This window comes from Pseudonaja textilis, chromosome 1 (genome assembly GCF_049901715.1).
Source record: "Pseudonaja textilis isolate UNSWEBS1 chromosome 1, rPseTex1.2, whole genome shotgun sequence".
NCBI classification, from domain to species: domain Eukaryota; kingdom Metazoa; phylum Chordata; class Lepidosauria; order Squamata; family Elapidae; genus Pseudonaja; species Pseudonaja textilis.
In genome coordinates, this window is record NC_141990.1 from 135,877,739 (window position 1) to 135,899,338 (window position 21,600).

General features: G+C 36.7%; 1 protein-coding gene across 1 annotated transcript in view; it reads right to left on the minus strand.

The window, feature by feature from the left end:
* Window positions 1-21,600, minus strand: part of NBAS (NBAS subunit of NRZ tethering complex) — a 155,618-nt gene that overhangs the window by 58,460 nt on the left and 75,558 nt on the right. The window contains exons 32-38 of the mRNA XM_026695307.2: window positions 16,777-16,890; window positions 10,545-10,658; window positions 9,938-10,095; window positions 8,520-8,624; window positions 4,090-4,257; window positions 2,006-2,119; window positions 1,670-1,793 (exon numbers count right to left, since the gene is read on the minus strand). Of these exons, the coding sequence (XP_026551092.1) occupies window positions 1,670-1,793; window positions 2,006-2,119; window positions 4,090-4,257; window positions 8,520-8,624; window positions 9,938-10,095; window positions 10,545-10,658; window positions 16,777-16,890 (897 nt within the window). The remainder of the gene's footprint in view (window positions 1-1,669; window positions 1,794-2,005; window positions 2,120-4,089; window positions 4,258-8,519; window positions 8,625-9,937; window positions 10,096-10,544; window positions 10,659-16,776; window positions 16,891-21,600) is intronic.

The window sequence follows — 21,600 nt, forward strand, 5'->3', positions numbered from 1 at the left end:
TTATCCACTTCCAAAACCATTTTTATTTTTATCAAAATCATCCTGCATTTTCTTAGTCTTTCTAATCTTTCATTGTTTCCCTTGACTATAGTCATTGAAACCCATCTGTCTCTAACTGCATTTCACTGTATCTTCCTCTTATTCTCTCTCCCTCTCTCTTTGCCAAACAAAGCAATGTAATTGTTTTAGTTCTATTCCAAAGCAGAATCTGTGGCATTTCTTATATCTATTTGCTATTTTTCATACAGAATTTCTCTATCATTCTCTTTCTCTCGTATTGTTTTTTTCTTTCGTTCCTTTCCTTTTTGAAGACTATCCAATAACAGCTGTCCCTCATTCAAAACTTCTCATCACCTTTGTATCTCAATCTACTATAAACAATCAAATCAATCATGTTTTTATCTTTATTTTTTTGCCATACATTCACCTAAATTGACTGAATGTTTAACCATATTACCAACTCTGACTATACCTATTTTCCATGAGAATTGCTCATGGCTTAGGACAGGGGTCGCCAACATTTGGGATCTCAGCGACCACCAAACTCATAATTTTAAATCCTAGGGACCACTAATATGAATTTTGACTGATGGTGGCTTGCTGACGTTAGTGGGAGAGAGAGAAAAAGAGAGAGAGATCTGATCTAACCTCTCTCTCTCTCCCTTCCCCAATGCCCTTGCTCTCTCTCTCACACACACAGAGGCAGGAGTAGGATTCAAATTTCTTAACTGGTTCTGTGGGTGTGGCCTAATTTGTAGGTGTGGTTTGGTGGTCATGTGACTGGCTGGGCATGGCTTGTATGTAAATATTATAAATATTTATGTAAATATTGATTTTTTTATAAAAAAAGAGCAACTTTTACCCAAAATCAGGCAAAGCAGGCAGGCAGATTGAGTTGCTCACAGAATCACAGATTCACTTAGAGATCTATGATTCTGCCATCGGCTACTTGCACTGAATAATAGAAGCTTTAGACTTAAGGAAGGTTTGGCTCTGCTTAAAAGCAAAGCCAAAGAGCTAAAGATTAGCTAGAAAGCAAGAAATCCAAAGTTTCCTGCTTTCTAGCTAATCGGCACAGCAGAACAGCTGATGGTTGGGGAAAAAAAACGAAAAATAGCAACTTAGCAGGCAAGTTTGCCAGGTAAGGAGTGAGTGGACGGCACAGCCTTGTGTTCCCGTGCAGCCTGGATTAATTGCTTTGGGGGGTGCTCTGGGGGTGACATTTCTCTGCAGACCACCAACATTTTCTTGTGACCACTGGCTTAGGACATGAGTAGAATGACACCACTGGCACTAACAAAATCACGTTCAGTCAATTGCAAAAGCTTATAGCTTACACCCTGTGATGATACTTTTAACACCATTGAACAACATATCCCCATCTTAGAAGGTCCTGGGGAAAGAATTGATAGAGGGATAAAAATGCCAAATCCAGACTAAACCTCTGGCTGACTGTGCAACGAACCATGATGATGACGATACAGAACATATAGTATACCGATATGTTATGACATCCTAGATTCCTGGAAAGAAGTATGTATGAAGGCCAATACCAGCTAAAGAACTATCAGCTGTGATTTCACATGGTTGTGTATATATATTCATATATAAAATTAATTAATATATTAGTAGAACACACTGTATGTCCAGATAAACATGTATAGTTTACCTTCTGTAGCAGGAAACAGATCGTGTCCTTCACTCTTGGTTTCTGCAAACTTTCCTGTTCTCAACAATACTTCTGCGAAGCTTTCCAAAGGAGCATGCTCATACATGGTATAAGTTATTTCATTCTGTAAAACAAGGGTTTAAGGGATAGCACCGTATTTAAATATTTCAATTACTCCTAAAATAATTTTTATAGCTAGAAATGCCTTTAATATCCAATATGTTAACTCTTCCCAATGTTAATTGGATAAGATCTCATCTGTTATTTAGCTCCAGACCATAGTGTAAGTCAGGTTATTAGGAATGTTTAAAAAGTACTAGGAGGCTTTAAACTTACATCTGAAAGATATGGATTGTCAATCAGAGTTTCGTAAAACGGATGACACCCTTGTTTTTCAATTGTTGCATTTGCTCCAGAGGTGTTTTTTAATACATCTCCAAACTCTTGACCCTGTCAGAAATGGAAGGAAAGCCATTATTAAAATCACATCAGATGTTAAGATATCATAAGGTATCGGTAGGGGTGGGATTCAAATTTTTTAACAACCGGTTCTGTTGGCATGGTTTAGGCGGTGGGCATGTGACTGGGTGGACTTGGTGGTCATGTGACTGGGTGGACATGGTTTGGTGGTCATGTTATTGGCTGGGTGTGGCCAACTCAATATCACTAACATTGAGGCACACATCTCCTCCCCTGGCCTCTCATGACTGTGGGAATGCGTAAGTGTGAAAAATGGTCATAAGTCACTTTTTTCAGCGCCATTGTAACTTTGAATGGTCACTCCACACAAGCAAAGTACCAGCAAAGGAGGGGAAAAAAACTCCAGAGATGTTCCTAAGACAGGAAGTCTAGTCCTGCCAAGAATGTAATAAGGGTTAACAGAGAGGCAGTTTCTGTAAGCAACACCAGAATGTTTCCTTCCTGCCTTCCTTACAGGATTAGGCCAGTAATTTCTTCTAACAACCAGTTCACCAAACTGCTTAGAATGTTAACAACATTAATTTGGATATTACTAAAATGATTAAATATAAAGACCTATTGGATACGCAAGGAAATCTGAAATCGTGGCAAGAACTTCAAGATGGAGGACTAAAAATTGATCAGTGGGCATATCTTCAAATTCAAAGTAGATATAAACAGGACAAGAAAGAATTTGGAATGAACAATAAACTCCAGCAATTAGACAAAATTTTATTAGGATCAGGCAAAAAAATATAACAAAATTTTATGATTATTTATTAGTAGTAGAATGAGAAGAAGAAATTGTAAAAGAGAACACGATAGCCTGGAGTAGGAATATAGGACGTAGTATCACCATAACAGAATGGGAAAAGGTCTGGGGTAGAAATAATAAAATTACAAAATCGGTAGCATACAAAGAAAATTCCTATAAAATGTTTTACAGATGGCACCTTCCTCCTTCGAGATTAGCGAAGATGTACCCCAATATGAGTCCGAATTGCTGGAAATGAAAAAAAAAAAAAAAGAGGGAACTTTCTTCCATATGTGGTGGTCCTGTATAGAAGCTCAAAAATATTGGCAGAAAATTAGAAATTGGCTGGAGGAAATAACAAGAGAACAGATTGAATTCAAACCAGAGTCCTTTCTATTAGGGATCTTTGATAAACAAATACCAAAAAAAGTGAAATATATAATAATACATATTTTGACAGAGGCCAGATTGGCTTTTGCACAATGTTGGAAACAGCCTCATGTTCCATCAGAGGTGATGATCATTCAAAAAATTTCAAGTTGTGCAGAAATGGACAAATTAACCTTGGCACTAAAAAATAAAGACACTTCAATATACTACAACAGCTGGAACTGCTGGTACAAATGGATAGACCAAAGATAGATTTCACACTAAAAGGCAAAAGAGGATAGAACCATAGTAGTGATATACAGATATATGTAAGGATTAAGTGTGTATATGGCATGAAATATGGATAAAAAGGAGGTCTCACAAACTGTTGAAGATGAAAATGTTTTGAATTGTTTTCTATCTTTTTCTTACTATTTTCTTCTTCCTTCCTTCTTTTCTTTTTCTCTCTTACATTTATGTATGTGTTGTTGGTCTGTTTTAATTGTAAAATCAATAACATTTATTTTTTTAAAAAAAGAATGTTAACAACTGGTTCTAGCGAATAGGTGCGAACTGGTAGAATCCCACCCCTGGGTATTGGGACTTATACTTAAATTCTCCATTTCACTCCAGCAATAAAGTTAAGGGAAAATCTGAACAGCCGCATACAAAGATGAAAATGCATACTCTAAGACCTTGAAGTACATACAATATTTCTGTGTATTTTCTGTTGTCCTATGAACACCCATAACAAAATCCCCTATGGAACACAAAGTAATGATGCACTTAACAAACCAAAGCATAGCAACTGGAAAATGAACATATGGTTTCTTCTTACATGCAATGGTCGAAGATAAGCTATTGACTTCTTCCACCACTGTCGATCACTAACAGCATGCAACACAGCCTTTGTGGTCAGAGTTGTGTTAGAAAGGACCTTCATGGTTTTAGCTGTGGTCCACTGCAGGAGATCAGCAGGCTGACTAGAGGAAAAGCTGTTATCAGCCTGTGAATTTATGCAATACACAACACATAAGCATTAAATGCTATCTGCCAAACAAAACTTTTTTTAAATCAAGACATGCAAAAAAAGCATAAAGCATTTTCCAAAGATTAGCCATTACAATACATTTCTTGCAAATGCACATGTGACTATGGGGTAACAAAAGCACATTTCATTCTTGGTTATAAATGCACATTTTAATATAGTACTGCAATTTCTAACATGAATAAAACACTTTTCTGATTTAACTATATTTCAAAATGTATTTTAGAAATTTACAGTAATCAGCTATTGATTAGAGGCCTGTTAATGAATCTTGACAGCTGATAAAAATTTATTTTTGGTTTATTCCAAATGTTTGGAAGGAAGAGTTTGAATATCTAATTATACATTACAAAATTAGAAGCTTTTCAGTCTCATTACTATTATCGTGGTTGACATTACAAACTTCAAATAGACACCACAGTAAACAAATAAACAAAGCTTTGCTGAAAGTTGTAAAAGAAAAAGTTATAAATAATATGTTTAGTTGTTTGGCAGAGTGCCTTTCTAAAATAAGCATGATATTTCCACATAGTAGAACAGATTGTCTAGTAAGTTTAGCTTAGGTTAGCATCAATTACGGATTCTTAGAAGGAAGACTGACCATAATAGTGCCCATTAATAGATTATTAGTATTAATCCATAAAGCATTTTCCTTAATATACATTTTTGTTAAAATGTGTTCCTTGCGAGAACATTCTAATGACATGAAAAACCCTGTCACATGTAAAGTATACACTTAGGGAAGCATGAAAACCACAGAAAAAATTGATTTCTCAACTGATCAGATACCCAGAACTGTCTTCCATATTTTTATTCTCTGACAGAATACCTGATTTTTCTCCTGGAAACTAATCATGTAAGATTGAGGATATCCTATGTAGATTAAAAAAAAAACCCATATATCTCATTTGAGGTCATGATGGTTTATATGTACCTATCTATTTGGAAGGCAAGCAGGATGCCCTCTAGGCTAGGGATCTAGCTGATTTATAATAAGATTTGGTTAGATTTACACTGTAAGACAAAATGGCTGTGGGTATTTGGAATACTTAGGACTGAAAATGTTAGAACTGAATAGCACTGGGCTTCTTTTGGGACTGGCATGCATTGGGGGGGGGGGTGTCTCCTTGGTCTCACACCTCCTGCTCAAATAGCAGTGGCAGCTGTGTCCAGGAAAACCTTTGCACATATGGTTCAAATGAATCCAGGTTTATTGCATGTAACACTCTCTACAAGAATAAGAACTACTAACGATCAAAGCAAATTGGTGGTAGATAAGTGTCAATGGAATTCAAGATGGGCTGGAGTTAGATCGCTTGTGGGCACAAAGGGACTTGAGACTAATGACACGCTTGACCCCTCCTTCAGGCTCAGCCTACTCATCTCCTATAGTCATTTCTTATGCTTGCTCTATAATCCCATTCCGTGAACATAGATTTGCCGCTTTGACAATTTTCATCATCCCAATGTTTCCTTTTATCTGACTGTCTCAAATGTACAGCAAGTACACATTGTTTGTACCAAAGAATACAGATCTTCCAAAGTTACAGACTGTTGTGTTCTTAAAATCAGCTAATTAATTAACAGAATTCTTTTTTGCATCTTACAGCATCTTAAACCATTCAAAACTATTTTTATAAAATTCACAATAATTCTAGATACCCCTTGGATTTATTCAGCAAAACAAAAATAAAATCACCTTCTCCGTATACAGCACATGCTATCATTCCCTGTATACGTTTATCACCTAAAAGCTATTTAGATTCAAGTGGTAGATAAATCACATAAACACACACACACTTTTATTAATTTTAATGAACTGTCATTTAGGGCATGTCAACTTTTTCAACTTTCAATTTCCAAGCATCAGGGATGCTCAAAAGTTGTGACATGCCTTGGGAATTGTAAAGATATTTTGGTTACTTTAATGTAATTTATATGTGTTTGGTAAGTATCTATATAAATATCATAACTTTTTAACATTTTGTTTGTTTCATATTTGCTGGTGCTTTATTGGGGAGCAAAAACTTTTGCAGGCCAGAAGCCACATTTACTGTTCAAATGTTAGTGGAGTCAGGAAAATAAACTGCGTTGCATTTATTTTAAATTTAATATAATATAATTTAAATGTAATAAATATGATTCTTTATCATGTATTTCATTTTTTCCCTTTCCTATTACAGTGTAAACCTAAGATTTTATATTTTAAGCTGGGTGTTACAGGTGGCTTTGGAGCTTAATATGCAATTAATATATTAATTGCAATGGAATCTATATAGAAAACAAATGGTCATTTTTGTATGAATTTCAAGAAACGTTTAAAAAAACAAATAGGTATTTAAAGACAGCAACTATGTTCTACACCTCCAATGCACAATAATTTCCATAGAATGAAATGTAATGGAACAGATAAATAAAACCTTTGCTTATTTAAAAAAAGAGACGTAAGTATTAGATTAAAAATGAAGTTGCCTCCTTTACTTCATGTTTAAAAATTTTCCTCAATTATTACTTTTAGCATTAACAAACAATAAATACCAACTTATACTTAAGCACTATGTTTTAATCACTTAATGCTCTTAAACATTGTTTCTTGGTTTTTGTCAACTATCTCTTGAATACATTACAGTAATAACATAAATTATTTAACCACATGACAGCAGCCAAGCTTAGGCTAGGGAAGAGGTAATTCAAGAGGAAAATTGTTTTGTTTTTCTGCAGGTTCTTAAAATACCTTTTCAGATCTAATAGCGTATGCACCAATTTCTACCTCCTGCCTCTTTGCTAGGTTTGATCAAGCTGAGAAGTTAAGCTAAGCCATGAAACATCAGAAGATCTTTAATTTACCACCAAGCTCAATCAAGAAGACTTACAGTTTGAGACCAAATCTTTATTTCTATTTCCATGGAACGAGAGACATCAACTATGGTTCAAGGATTAATTGATCAGTGTTGACCTCCTGGCCAACACCACTATCTAGTGTCCAAGTCAACAACATTTTCTTTTCCAAGTCAACTCAAATGCATCACTTAGCTCAGATGATGAACTAGCTTACCTAACAAATGAGACAGAATCTACTAGCACCACTGGTCCACATGACACCCCTTAACCAAGATCCAGCAGCATCTGTGTAGTTGTCCCCTTGCCTGATAAATATCTGAAAGGACTTAAGGCTTAAGTGACTAGCTCAAAGAGGGTAGGTATTAATGGATACTTGGCATGATGTTTTGTAGCTTTAAAGCCAAGTAGCTATTGTATTATTAGATAGCAACCATCTCTGGTCTGGGAACTACTGATTTCTACCTTGCCTATTTCAACTATTCTATTACCTATCTTTTCTATTTTCTGTCTCACCTTGCTCTCCAAATTTATTTTGAGAAACTGGAATAGGTTGCCTCTTCTTCCATCTCCAATTCTTTCTTGTTAAAAATTCCCATGTCTTCATTCTTCCTACTTCCTGCTTGGGGCAGCTTCCATTTCCATTTCTTCCTCGTTAAAAACTAACACTCCCCCCCTCCAGCTTTTCCATTTGTGTCTTCTGAATAGAGGCAGCAAAAAAGGTGGGAGAATATTTCTATTTTATGCTCTCTCATTTCAGAATTATCCCTTTCGTTTTCAGATGGGACAATCTCTGTACTTCAGTTCTGCAATTTCCTTTTTATATTAACACATAAAAGTTCAATTTCAAACAGTTGTCTGGATAAAATTATTTTCAGGAAATCATAATCAAAATGTTTACAATAATATTCATTACATGGATATTAATTCAATAATAATAATATTTACTTATCTACTTTAACAACTCTCTTGCAATTATGCAATTTTCTTACTCCTCCCTTCAGTCATATATCCAGCCACTCAGATAGAAACAAACAAGAAATCCATACTGAACTTCCAAAGTGTTCTTTTTTTTTTTTATAGGCCCCTTGTATTATAATACCTTGGCCTTACTGATTGGCTCAGTGCAATTATATTAAGCTATACAAACTGCATGACATTTAAACCATGGAAGACTTCAGAGCCAGGCTTTGAACAAAGAAAAGTTAAGAGAAAAACACTTGAGAAGCAAAGTGAGTGAAAGTCAAGCTGAGAAGTATATGAGACTAAGTGAAAAAGATGTCAGAAAAAAGGAAGACATTAGAATTATTTTTGAGAAACTAATGTTAATTCTGAAGGAAATGAAATTAGCGGGGAAAACAGTATTATATAAAAAGCTTTACCTCTGGAGGACACTCTAATTTCATTCCAACTGATGATCGGGAAATATTTACATTTTCTCCCTTTTCAGAAGGTCGTATTTGGTAGTTGACTGTGTTATAAAGAACCTACAAGTAAAATTACAAGTTTTGTTAAAGGAGCTGTTGATGGAATTTAAAAAATCATTCAGGCCAAATCAAGACTGAATATGATAGTGACCATTTTGCACCCCATTCCCCTCAAAAATAATTTAAATTGTTTTCCAGATGGAAGCATACCCTGATTTACAACATAAGACAAACGTATATGTAACACAGTCTTGGTCAATTAGTTTAAAAATCAGAATCTATCCCTTTCCCGTAATCATTTAAAATAATAGGTGCGGGGGAGAAACCTGTGTAATATATTCTATGTATTCTGTGCATATCATGAGAAGCAGTGCATGTAAGTAAAACAGAAAAAGAAAGTGAAGAACAAACTGCTCAAGGAGCAAGAATTTTACATTAACTTAGAAAGATCATAAATACATATAGTGCTGCATAACCTGTAATAAGAAACAGAAATGAAACTGCATTTACTTTAAGAACTCTTCAGATTACTATTTTCATGGCAACAGAAAGCTTTAGAAACTCTACATTTTGATTGGGCTTATAGATCTTGATCTTCACCGTCATCATTTAATACATTTCCGTCTAGGAAAGATTGGCACAATAAAATGTAATTCCTGTGACTCATGACTACATTTACCCTTCATATTAGAACAAATGGGAATAGACAAAGAAAGGATAAAGTTCAGTGGAAATCTTGGGATAACTGCAAAAATTATAAAGCAATAACACTTCGAATGAATATAAAAAAAACTTACTTATGTTTCTTTGTAAACCATAAATGCCCTTAACCAGTTAGTTTGCTCCTCTCACTCTTCTGCAACCACTATGACAAACTTATGCAGGAATGCAAAAAAATGGGACTATTTTAGATTTTTTCTGCCTTTTTTTGAAATGATGAATGTCACCAGCAAAGACCACACGTCATCCACAAACCAGCAGTAATTTTTGAAGAAGCGCAGATGATAACAAAAAGCTAAGAACACTCAAAATTATCTATCTATCTATCTATCTATCTATCTATCTATCTATCTTGATAATTTGCAATATATAACATTGTAATATTAGATATTTTCCCATTCCACTTACTGATTAGTCAAATAAGAATGTGCTTTTAACATCCAGTATCTCTTTTTTTTTAGTATTATTGATTGAAAATAGAGTTTTATGCAAGGAGCAAAACAATCCCATGTATACCATTTGGGCTTTGTTTTGCTATTTAAGTATTTTATTCAAAGCTATTGTCCAATATCATACTCTAACAGCATAAAATTGAAACTTGTTATTCTTTAACAAGCAGGCAGCAAATAGGACTTTAGAAAACTGCAACATACCTCTGTCTGTAGAATATTGCTTGCTGCCAATAGCATTTCTATGGCACTTGGGGGACAGTGCGTCAAAGCATAAGCCAGGAGCTGCTGCCGAACTGCCATGTCTTGATATCCTTCTGATTGTCCTAACTGGCTACAAACCTCCCAGCTTTTAGAGTATCCTGCCATGGATATTACAAAAAGGAACACAGAAAGGAAATATATAATGTATTCACTATATTCTTCACTAATCATTCCATCCTTAATAACTCCTTCTATACAGTATTATTAATTTATTCATTAAATGTATATGTTGCCCATCTTGCTTGAAATGTAACATCCAACTCTATCTCATCACAATGTGCCTTCTTTCTCTCAACATACAAATGCTATTTCCCATATTATTATTTTTTATAAAAAAGGCAATAAATGGTTTTAAGGCTTCCGCACTAGAAATCAAGAATCTTCCAGATTAAAAGGATGCCATAGCATATTATTTACAGATACCTCAGAAATAACAGGCACTAATCAAGTTTCAGGAGAAAAGCAACATGGTATTTTATACAATCTAGATTCTAGAGTCGCTTTTATCATCATTTTTACCTATGGATGGGGTGCAGATATACCCTACCTGAAGCCATAAGTTCCTGACAGTGCATATTTGCAGCTTTGTAATCGTGATATTTGAGTGCTTGTTCCACTAAAAGTATCAAAACCTGCCCTTTTCTCTCCATCTGGTCATCACCTACAAAATAATATACATATATATTTACATTCTTAGTGGTTTGCTTCACAATAATTAAAAATGGAATAGACAGCTACAAAAGTAATTGGTTAATGGTATAAAAGAATGCAGCCATAGGTTTCTTGAATATAACAACAACAAAAAGGTAAAATGTATACAGCATACCAAAAAAAATAGGCATGCTTTGATAATGTTACCAGGTAGGTATTGAAATGTCTACAAAGAAACAACCAAGCTCAGAGCACTAAGCAACTTTCCCCATCTAAGAAAACCAGGCAATATTTTACAACATTACAAACAAATAACAATGTTACCCACTTTTCAAGACAACCCAAATTGATTTTTTTTCTTTTAATGACTCCATAATCCCTTGTATTTGGGTAGAGTCAGGGTGACTGAATGGAGATGAGAATTTATTGGCCGGATACCTTTCCTGATGCCTAAGTGGAGCTCATAGCAGATATTTCCTCTTGGTGCCCAGAGAGAAAAATATCTGCTGCTATCTAGGATCAAACTCATAGCCTCCAGAGTGTAAGGCAAGAGATCCACTTCTACGCCACCACGCTGATTATGACAACCCAAATTGATATAATTAATTCAAAATTGACTAAGACAGTAAATTTATCAATTACTTCTATTTGATAGAAAAGTGGACAAATTCAGATGAGGCAGAAATGGCTTTTTCTTAATTGAGTTTGAGTGATAAATCAAGATAATAAGCAAAACAAAGCAAAACTGACATCTTATCTTTTATTCTGCTACCTTGTGTCTTACAAGAAGTAAAGTACCAGACAAACTTGAATTGTTCTGTGAAAATTCTCCATTCTCTGCCCATCCTCTTTGTTATACAAATGCTCACTGATTGATTAATGGTAACTCTTGATCTTGATAAGATGGCAAGTAAGTATTTTATCATTCAGTGTGATTATATTGCATATATTCATACAGAATTTTATAGGTCTAACCATGGAGTTCCTCCAACTCTTATCCTTTGTGGATTTATTAATCAGCTCTTATTCTTCTAATCAGACATACTGACCATACTACTTGGGCTCAAAAATTTAAAACATTACAGAATTATACAAGTGAAATCAATTTCTAATGATAGTTTTATACTTATGCTACTTGATATGTGTATTTCAGGAAGTTAAACTACTAGATTCGAGGTATATAATAAAATATATTCAACTTCAACAGTACAGTAGTTTTCTCATCTTCGTTGTCAGCCATTTAAATACAGAACAATTGCTTAATCCAAAATACCCAGTGACATTTACTGCTGAAAATTCTGTCTTGTCTAGTGTTTAAAGAACACTGCATGCACCAATAGCAGTTTAAATAATTGGGCAAGTGAATATTTAGATGTTGCCCTTTTTCAAATACAGATGCATAAAACCATTAAAAATTAAACAGTGCACCGGAAGAAGCATGTGCTATATATATAAAGAAGTAAAAAAAAAATAGTCACATACTCAGTTCTAGGTTTTAGTGGAAACCAATAGTGTATTTTTAATTATACCTGTATTGCATGTTTAGCTGATTTGTTTACTCTGAATGGGAATTACAATTTATTTTACAATTCTAATATAGGACAGAGGTCATGCTATTACAACTGATAAACACCAAAACACTATCATTAAAGGAAATAAATTCTTTCACAGCTTATTATTTTTATTGTTACCATAGATAGATTTTTTTAATGATCTTCTATGCTCTGATACACAGATCTTGTGCTTAGGAAACATCTTCTCATGATGACAAGTACTGTACAAGTAGAAAAACTTAACATTTATACAGACTTCAGATTTTCCTCAATAATAAGGTCATCAGTTTCTTTACCACTCAAAACATAAACCTCTCCTCATCCTCTAGGGAAAAAAAAGATTATATATAATCACTAATTACAGAGTTTATTAAAAAAATAATAATCCCATGATTGTCACTGTCATTATAATGGTATGTAAGAAAGACCTTGAGGAAGGCGCCGAAGAGATGCTTCCTAGGGAATAGTCAGACAGGAGAGGGCATAGCCTGCAGATGAATATTGAGCTAACAAAAAGACTTGGAAGAGATCTTCCCTAACTTCTCAGGCTGTAAAGGAGACAAACTTATACTTGCTCGATTTTGCTAATGTAGCCTTACAATAAAGTAGAGTTAGCTCTTCTGATCATTTTTCCTGCCTGGTCTATGTCAGCCTTGGAAGCCATATTTTATTTGGAAGCTTCGAGGCTGCAACATTTAGTGCCTGGGAATTTGGGAGGGGAATTTCTTAGTGAGTAGAAGAGTAGTCTCAACAACAGTCTTTCATAAAAGTCAAGGACAAGTTACCCGGAGAGGAGTGTCTGGAGGAATGACTCCAGTTGGGACAATGTTTGATTGGGCCATGTAATGGACTGATGGGAGCAGGGGATGGTTCTCTGAATTTCTCTTGAGGTAAGGGAAAACCTGGAGCTTTCAGATTCAGGTTTTCCCAGATGTGCCAATATGACTTCTTTAATAAATTCGTACTTGGATGGACTTTGTTTCTGAATGCTGAATGGGTATGGGGAATTTGGTTGGAATACCGACAGTCTACCTGGGCTGACAGTCATTTTGAAACAAACATTATTTTAAAAGAACTTTCATAATTAATGATTCCAGGAGTAATTCCTGCACCTAGTAAAACATCTGTGAGTAATATTTATGCCAGATCCTTTCAAGGTTCAAAAGCAATAAATGAATGGCAGGTCACTTTTGAGGATTGTTCCATGAAGGCTAGATGCCATGAAACGCTGTCTTTAAAATCCTATTATAGAATTAATCTATGAAAATTTATTTTGAAGAATAATTCTTATCTCCCTTAACCCACTCTTCCTTAACTTGAAGCTCTCTGGTGGTGTTAAGCTCGGCTTCTATATCATTACTTGGCAGCAATAGCCATGGTTGTTGACGACTGCAAATGAACATCTCTGCAGGACACCACACTGTAGAAAGCTAACAGAGACAGTAAAGCAGATAGTTGGGCTTATTTTTCATAAACAGATGAAACAGAAATCTTGAAGGCAATACAGTAAACTAGTGTGGGGTTATGTTTATGAGAAATTATTATTCTGGTGTTATGCAAATTGTATCACATTTCTAGTGTGCAACTCAAGGTAGTGGTTTCCAAGTTTCTGCAACACACAGCTAGCGTTCTTAAATTTGATCCAACATCTTTCTATGTTGGCTTCCTTCTTTTTTTTAGCTCTTTGTAAATAATTGCAGACCGTTATTTCCATTTTAACTTGCATTGTCCTTTGTCCCGTAAATCACTTTGATTATATAAACTAATCATGAAGTTTAGCGGTTAAAATCTTTTTTTCTACATCTATTTCATAGATATCTATCTTTCTAGTGCATTTCCCAAAGGCTGACCCCCTCTCAATTAAAAATGAAAATTTTTACAGTATAATTAGATTCCTGCAATAGCTCTGGGCCCCAAATAAACTCAAACATAGAAGATGGACAAAACATCTTCCTTAATGCAGGGGAACTAAGAAAAGACGACAAGTTGATAAAAGAAAAGGGCTGAATTTAATGGATATCAGTCTGACTTACTTGGCTACTTGGAGGAAAAAATCTTGCACCATAATCCCTGAGCATAGCACCCACTTCCCCCAACACTATTTTCATCTCCAAAGCAGGAACAAAGTTCATCTTTAATGTTTTAGACTATTTTTCAGTGCTTTTTAAAATAATGGTTTCCTATTGTTTTTTTAAAGAAGCTGTTACTGATTTAAGGATGACTGCAAACTATAATTTAAATAAGGGTGCCAAACAAATCAGTAAGAACATATTTTTTAAAAAAATCAAAACCACACAGCTGATCTGTATTTTCAATTTAAGGAGAAAGATTGCTATAATAGTAAGGGTAGAAGAGTCATTACAGACTTTTAGAATTAGCAAAAGATTACTGGAGCTCAGAGTTAACAATGTGCTTTGCATCCTGAGTTATCTTTTGTAAGATTTAGGAAGTTATTCAAAATAAATAAGTAGATATTACAATGAGTTAGCATGCTCTCTCAGGGAGATAAAGAATCTTAGTTAGATGAAATCAAGTAATGAAGAATGCAGAAGTTCTGAAGTGGCTGGGAATAATTATTTTTTGAAATAATAAACCGGGCTTGAATTCTGTGTTAAATAAAAGGAATATGCTCATGCTTTGACACTAATGTTTATCACAGCAGTGAATTAATTTGTTCACTTCTGGCAGAAGAAAAATTTCTATTCTCAGAATTTTTGTTTTCTTCATTACTCATACCACTTCAGTATACTTCAAAAGATGCTTTCAATACAGTTATTCACAAATCCATCATATCTACTCCCCAAGATCTCATTTGCACTAGATTTGAAGAACATCGGAAACTCCATGCATTATCATATAAGCACTAGGCTTCACTAGGCTTAACAAAAGGATGAACAAACCTTTGGTGACCAGGACCAATGATAAGCAAATTTGGAAGAGGGAAAAGAAGATGATAATGCAAGATAGCTGAGGCATTGTCATTCAGGGGCAGAGAGAGAGGTTTTGAAGGAGAAGGAAAAGGAGAAGAAGTTTGCCTTAATAGAAAGCCTTGCCATTAAAACCAACATTGTTTGATGATGGATTTTTTTTTTCTTTAAATAGACAAATAATTGCTTTGGGTGAGTTGCTTTTGGTGAGATGCATGACTATATAAATGTGATTAACAAATCAAAATAAATAAATAAATAAATAATAAAAGAATCAGGCAGCCTATAATTTAATAAATATACATACATGTATGAGATACTGTTTGCAAAAAGCCGTAACATCTTTTAGCTAAATATAAGATGTTTGCACAGTGCCCACTTGAAATTGTTACTTGGGATTTTTATACATTTATCAGTAAACAATATGAAATGATACTCTGAGACCCTGGAACTTTTCACTGATCACTAAGGCTAATTCAAAACTTGAGTTTAATACACTCCTATTTTTTATTCTCACAACTACATGCTAAACATATACTACATTCTATCATTTTCCATTTTAAAGGCCTCCTTGGCTTTGCACATTAATGTTTACAACTGTAGAGATTAAGAATTTCTTCTTTATAATGGCAGGAGAGTGTATACATTGCAGGGCAGGAGCTTGTGTTTCATGTATGTTCATCAGCAATCACTGTGAGAGTGGTAACAGAGCAATTTGAGAATAAAACAAATATATCATTCTTCTCATCTTGGTAATGACAGGAAAAAAAGAAGAGCTATATATATAAATCAATCAGCTTTCTGAAACTGATTAAAAGAATCCTTCCATATACAGTGTATTGATAATACTCCAAGAGTATTAAAATGAACTTACATTTTAAATATGGCAAATTAGATTGTCTTTGCACAAAATAGATAATTGTAATTTCCTAAGTAACAACGATTTATAGACTGAATGTAGGTAGCAAGTGTATTTTAGCTGCTTTGCATTCTGTTGGTGATGGAGGGCTGTCTAATTAAATCTCAACTGAAATAAATTAATTTTATATTTATGTAAAAATGTTACAGTGGTTTGCAACGATACAATCTCTGAATATAATTTGAGCATTTTAGAAGACAATTTAGAATCTCTGAACAAGCCCTTTAAAAATGGTCTATATGTGAGAGTGCAGGCTGCCTGGAAGTTAGCCATCACTTGGGTTTATTGTGCTCTACCTCTTTAAGGCCTCTCCCTAGCCAGTCCAGCTGCCCAGCGAGGAGCTGAGTAGAAAAGCAGCTGGGGATGGTGGGTGTTGTTGTTTGTGGTGAACTAACAATCAGAGTTGTTCTGCGAGTGACAGGGGAAGTGGTTTCTGTTACTTAAGGTGAACAGAGCTACTCGAAGCAGCTTGGTGCTAACGGACAGAAGTAAGGTTCTTTATCAGTAGGCCTCACAAATTGTAGTAGCATAATACTAGTAGTAGGAGTAAAAGTAGACTTGGGGAAATGTGTGAGAAGGAACTGAGAGTACCTTTGTGTACTCGTGTTTGGGTTGTCTAAAGGCTCAGGGGGCTTGTGTTTATCCTCTGAAGCTTTGGGTGCCCACTGACATTGGATACAGCCTGTGACAAACAAACAACACAAATTAGGAAATCGTATTTGATTTTACCTGCAACCTTCAGCAAATTTGCAAGTCCCAAAAGCTTGGCAGATTGCTTATAGTTCGTGGGCAGCCGAGAGAGACATTCCTTGATAAGGCTGAGTCGATCAGAACACAAGCGCACTGGAGAGGAAATACGTTTATCAAGACATGCAAGAAAACTGTATTTGAGGCAGATACTTGTAAAGTGTTCATGAGCGCTATAAAGGTAAATGTATGTTTAAAGTCGGCCTATGCAGAGCATTCCAACTGGCGTTTCATAAAACTTGCTGGTGCAAAGGAAGCATCTCTCTGTGAAGCGCTAAAGCTTCAACATCCTCAGGGAGATTCAGTGTGATTGCTTCGATGGCACAGACAACACTTTAGCAGGGACTATGAACCAGAAGTGGATCAGTTATATGCATATATGCATGTGGAGAAATGTGAGGAGCAGCTGAGCCTTCCAGAGGACACAGCTATTTAGCTACATCAAAAACTGCCTCTTTCACACTGATGTGTGTAGCAAAACACCCCTTTCAAATACTGTGAGGAACCCACATTCAAAGCACAATTGAACACCTTCATTCATGTGAGGGGAAAAATTACTCTAGGAAATATCTTATAAATAGGCCTCTTTCATGTTCAGAGGATAAAATCATCACGTTAAAAGTTTGGAACTTTTATTTCTTTTCCAAACACTGAAAATATGAAAACATGAAATATGAGATAGTACAGCCCAATCTAGGAGGGTCATCTTAGTTTTCACTCTGTTAATTCGGAGTTAACATGGACTTTCCAAGATAAATGATTTTGGATTTTCATCCTCCATGTTTATTTTATGAGCCTGCAGGCAATATCTTTCTTTTGCCCTGTTTTTAAAGTGCAAAAATAAATACATAACAATATGCAATCTAAAGCTTTTAAAATGTTTTTGCATACACTACAGCTGACTCTGTAATTAATGACTTTCTGTAAACTAAACAGATTTTTAAAGCAATAGTAACATTAATCATTTAAAATAACAACATCTAAAACCCCTGAAAGCTTTTTTTTTTTGCAAATAAATAGAAAGTGCAAAAAACAGAATAACAAAAAATGTATCATTAAGTATGACTGACTGACTGATGATATGTGAGAATATCTGATAATATCAAGGCAGGCAAAATGCAGGGCTATGTATGACAGGAGAAAATGTAAGTAAGTTGAATGCAGCATGAATTGATTATTTAAAAACATAAACAAGAAGCAATAGGGGCAAGAATAAATTAGTAATGATAAATGTGGATTAAATACAAAAGTAAATAAATAGTATGAAAGAGGGACAAAGCTCCTTTGGTTTGGTCATACAGAAAGAATGAAAGAATCGTAAAATAAGTATATGAATGAAGCAAGAATGAATCAGCTGAGATGATGAAGATGACACCGATGGTTACATGAAGCTGTTGAGATCCTCCAAGAGAGATGGTTAGGGTTAGGGTTGATAGGTTTAAAGAACGAAAGTCATGATATAAGTGGCATGGCTGTGTATGGATATTTTAAAGAAGATATAGTAGTAATCGGTTTTTGTATAAACTACCGTGTTTCTCCAACAATACGCCCCTCCCCAATAGGAAGACCCAGCATGTTTTCTAGGCATAAAATGAAATTAAGCTCCTCCCCCCAAATTTAGGCCTAGTTTATGAAAATTGGGAGGGGAAGGCGGGGGGAACTTGCCATTAGGAGTGCCCCGCAGGCAGCTACGCCTCACCATCAGCCACTCCTAATACCATGGTAGAGCATGGAGGACTCCCTTACCCCTCCTTTATCCGGGTCAGCAGGCGGGCATCGTCAGCGTGGATGTCGGCAGCATTTCTGCCGCTTTTCAGGCCTCTGTAGCTTCCACGGTTCCCACCGGTGCTGGCGCCTCTCTCACCAGTGCCATCTCCAACAACAGCATCTGAGTCGCTCCCGCTTTCCCCCCTCCTCGTAACAACAAAAAAAATTTTTTTTGAAGTACCTGGGAGCGCCGCGCGCTGCATTTTGGTTTAATCCTGAGCGGCTGGGTGGGCATGAGAAGAGCTGAGCAAGCGCCTCTGCTGCTGCTACCCTTGGTGCTCCAGCCTCGGGCTCTGTAAGTTTGCAAAAGTCCCGGTGCGCAGCCCGTTCCTGCATTCCAAGCGCCCAGGCCAAGCTGCAGCTGTCCCTCTCTCGCCAGCGCTGTCTCCAATAACAGCAGCAGTGGCGGGAACTGTGGAAGTTATGGAGGTGGCTCCCCCACCCAAGAAGCGGCTGAAATGCTTCCACAGTTCCCACTGCTGCTGCCGCTGTTATTGGAGATGGCGTTGGCGAGAGAGGGGCAGCTGCAGCTCGGCCTGGGCGCTTGGAATGCACGAACGGGCTATGCACCGGGACTTTTGCAAACTTGCAGAGCCCGAGGCTGGAGCACCAAGGGTAGCAGCAGCAGAGACGCTCGCTCGGCTCTTCTCATGCCCACCCAGCCACTCGGGATTAAACCAAAACGCAGCGCGGTGCTCCCAGGTACCTCAAAATCTTTTTTTTCCTGTTGTTACGGGGACGGGGGGAAAGTGGGAGCGATATAGATGCTGTTGTTGGAGATGGTGCTGATGCGCACGGGGGAAAGAAATTAATTCACCCCCGAAAAGACATCCTAGCCATTTTTTGGGGGCTCAAAAAAAAATAAGGCCCGGCCTTATTTTGTGAGAAACACGGTATATTTAGTCAAATTATGATAGTGAGTAAGTTTCTTATGAGCTATGCTAATTAATATTAGAAACACTTTGGATTTTAATAAATGTGGGTTTTTAGATTCCAAAGTATCGAGGAAAAGCAGATGCAACTATAAAATTAGGATTAAATAACAAATTGCACCATACAGTAAGATATGATCAGACTGAAGATAAGCCATGGAGAACAGTGCATATTCTTTAGTTTTGTTTTGTTTTATTAGGTTTTAATAGTATAATCTAAATGTTTTAATGTAAAGTTTGGGGGAAATTGAGCAATATATCCTAAAAGGAAAATGTTGGTTAAATCCAACCAAAATAAATTGGATATAAATAAGGCACATACCTCAGTCTTTCATTAAATATAACGAGACTTCAAATATATATATATATATATATTTGTTTTCTGAGGTTCTCGCGGGTATTTATATGTGGATCTTTGGTTGTTCGGGTTTTCTCCCGCGTAAGATTCACCAACACCTCAAAGCCACAGGACATGAAATTGATTTTAAAAATACCAGAACTATCGCCAAAACCGAACACTTCAACAGCAGAATAATCAGAGAAGCCATAGAGATAGAAAAACGCCCACACAGCATGAACAAACGAGATGACACCTCCCGCCTTCCAGCCATTTGGAAACCCGCCCTCATGAACAGACGAGTACCTAACACGAAGAAGGACACCAGACCCACACCCATGAGAGCCACACAAGATGCCACCACCACACTTCCATGTAGAAAACAGACTCTCACCCACTCAGAAGATGAGACACGACCATGGACCAGAAGTTGCACTACAGCTGCATCACTACCCACTTCAAACCCCTCCGAGCCATACATGAAGCAAACCGACACCCACTATGAAGATGCAACAGGACCACGAACTAGAAGCCAAACAGCAAGATCACAACTCACCAGCTCAAATCCCCCAGCAACTAAGACTAACCGGAGCACAGCCAAGCCCCCACCTGAACAGAACACGCCTCCAACCAATCAGAACACGGCTAACCCCCAACCAATCAGAACACAACCAAACCCCCTACCAATGAGAACACACCCCCACCCAATCAGAACACAGCCAAGCCCCCCACCCAATCAAGTCCCACCCCCACTGGCAGTTAAAAGGAGGAAGCAGCTGCAATCTCACATTACTCTGAAAAGCACAGAGCCGGAGACAGAAGCCTGAAGATGATGAATGAGACTTCATCGAAAGCTTTCCTAGATACTTGAATCTTACGCGGGAGAAAACCCGAACAACCAAAGATCCATATATATATATATATATATATATATATATGTATGTATGTATGTATGTATGTATGTATATATATATATATATATATATATATATATATATATATATATATATTTGTTTTCTGAGGTTCTCAGGGTATTTATATGTGGATCTTTGGTTGTTCGGGTTTTCTCCGCGTAAGATTCAAGTATCTAGGCAACGTTTCGATGAAGTCTCATTCATCATCTTCAGGCTTCTGTCTCCGGCTCTGTGCTTCTCAGAGTAATGTGAGATTGCAGCTGCTTCCTCCTTTTAACTGCCAGTGGGGTGGGACTTGATTGGGTGGGGGCTTGGCTGTGTTCTGATTGGGTGGGGTGTGTTCTCATTGGTAGGGGGTTTGGCTGTGTTCTGATTGGTTGGGGGTTAGCCGTGTTCTGATTGGTTGGAGGCGTGTTCTGTTCAGGTGGGGGCTTGGTTGTGCTCAGGTTAGTCTTAGTTGCTGGGGATTTGAGCTGGTGAGTTGTGATCTTGCTGTTTGGCTTCTAGTTCGTGGTCCTGCTGCATCTTCATAGTGGGTGTCGGTTTGCTTCATGTATGGCTCAGAGGGGTTTGAAGTGGGTAGTGATGCAGCTGCAGTGCAGCTTCTGGTCCATGGTCGTGTCTCATTTTCTGAATGGGTGGGAGTCTGTTTTCTATATGGAAGTGTGGTGGTGGCATCTTGTGTGGCTCTCATGGGTGTGGGTCTGGTGTCCTTCTTCATGTTAGGTACTCGTCTGTTCATGAGGGCGGGTTTCCAAATGGCTGGAAGGCGGGAGGTGTCATCTCGTTTGTTCATGCTGTGTGGGCGTTTTTCTATCTCTATGGCTTCTCTGATTATTCTGCTGTTGAGGTGTTC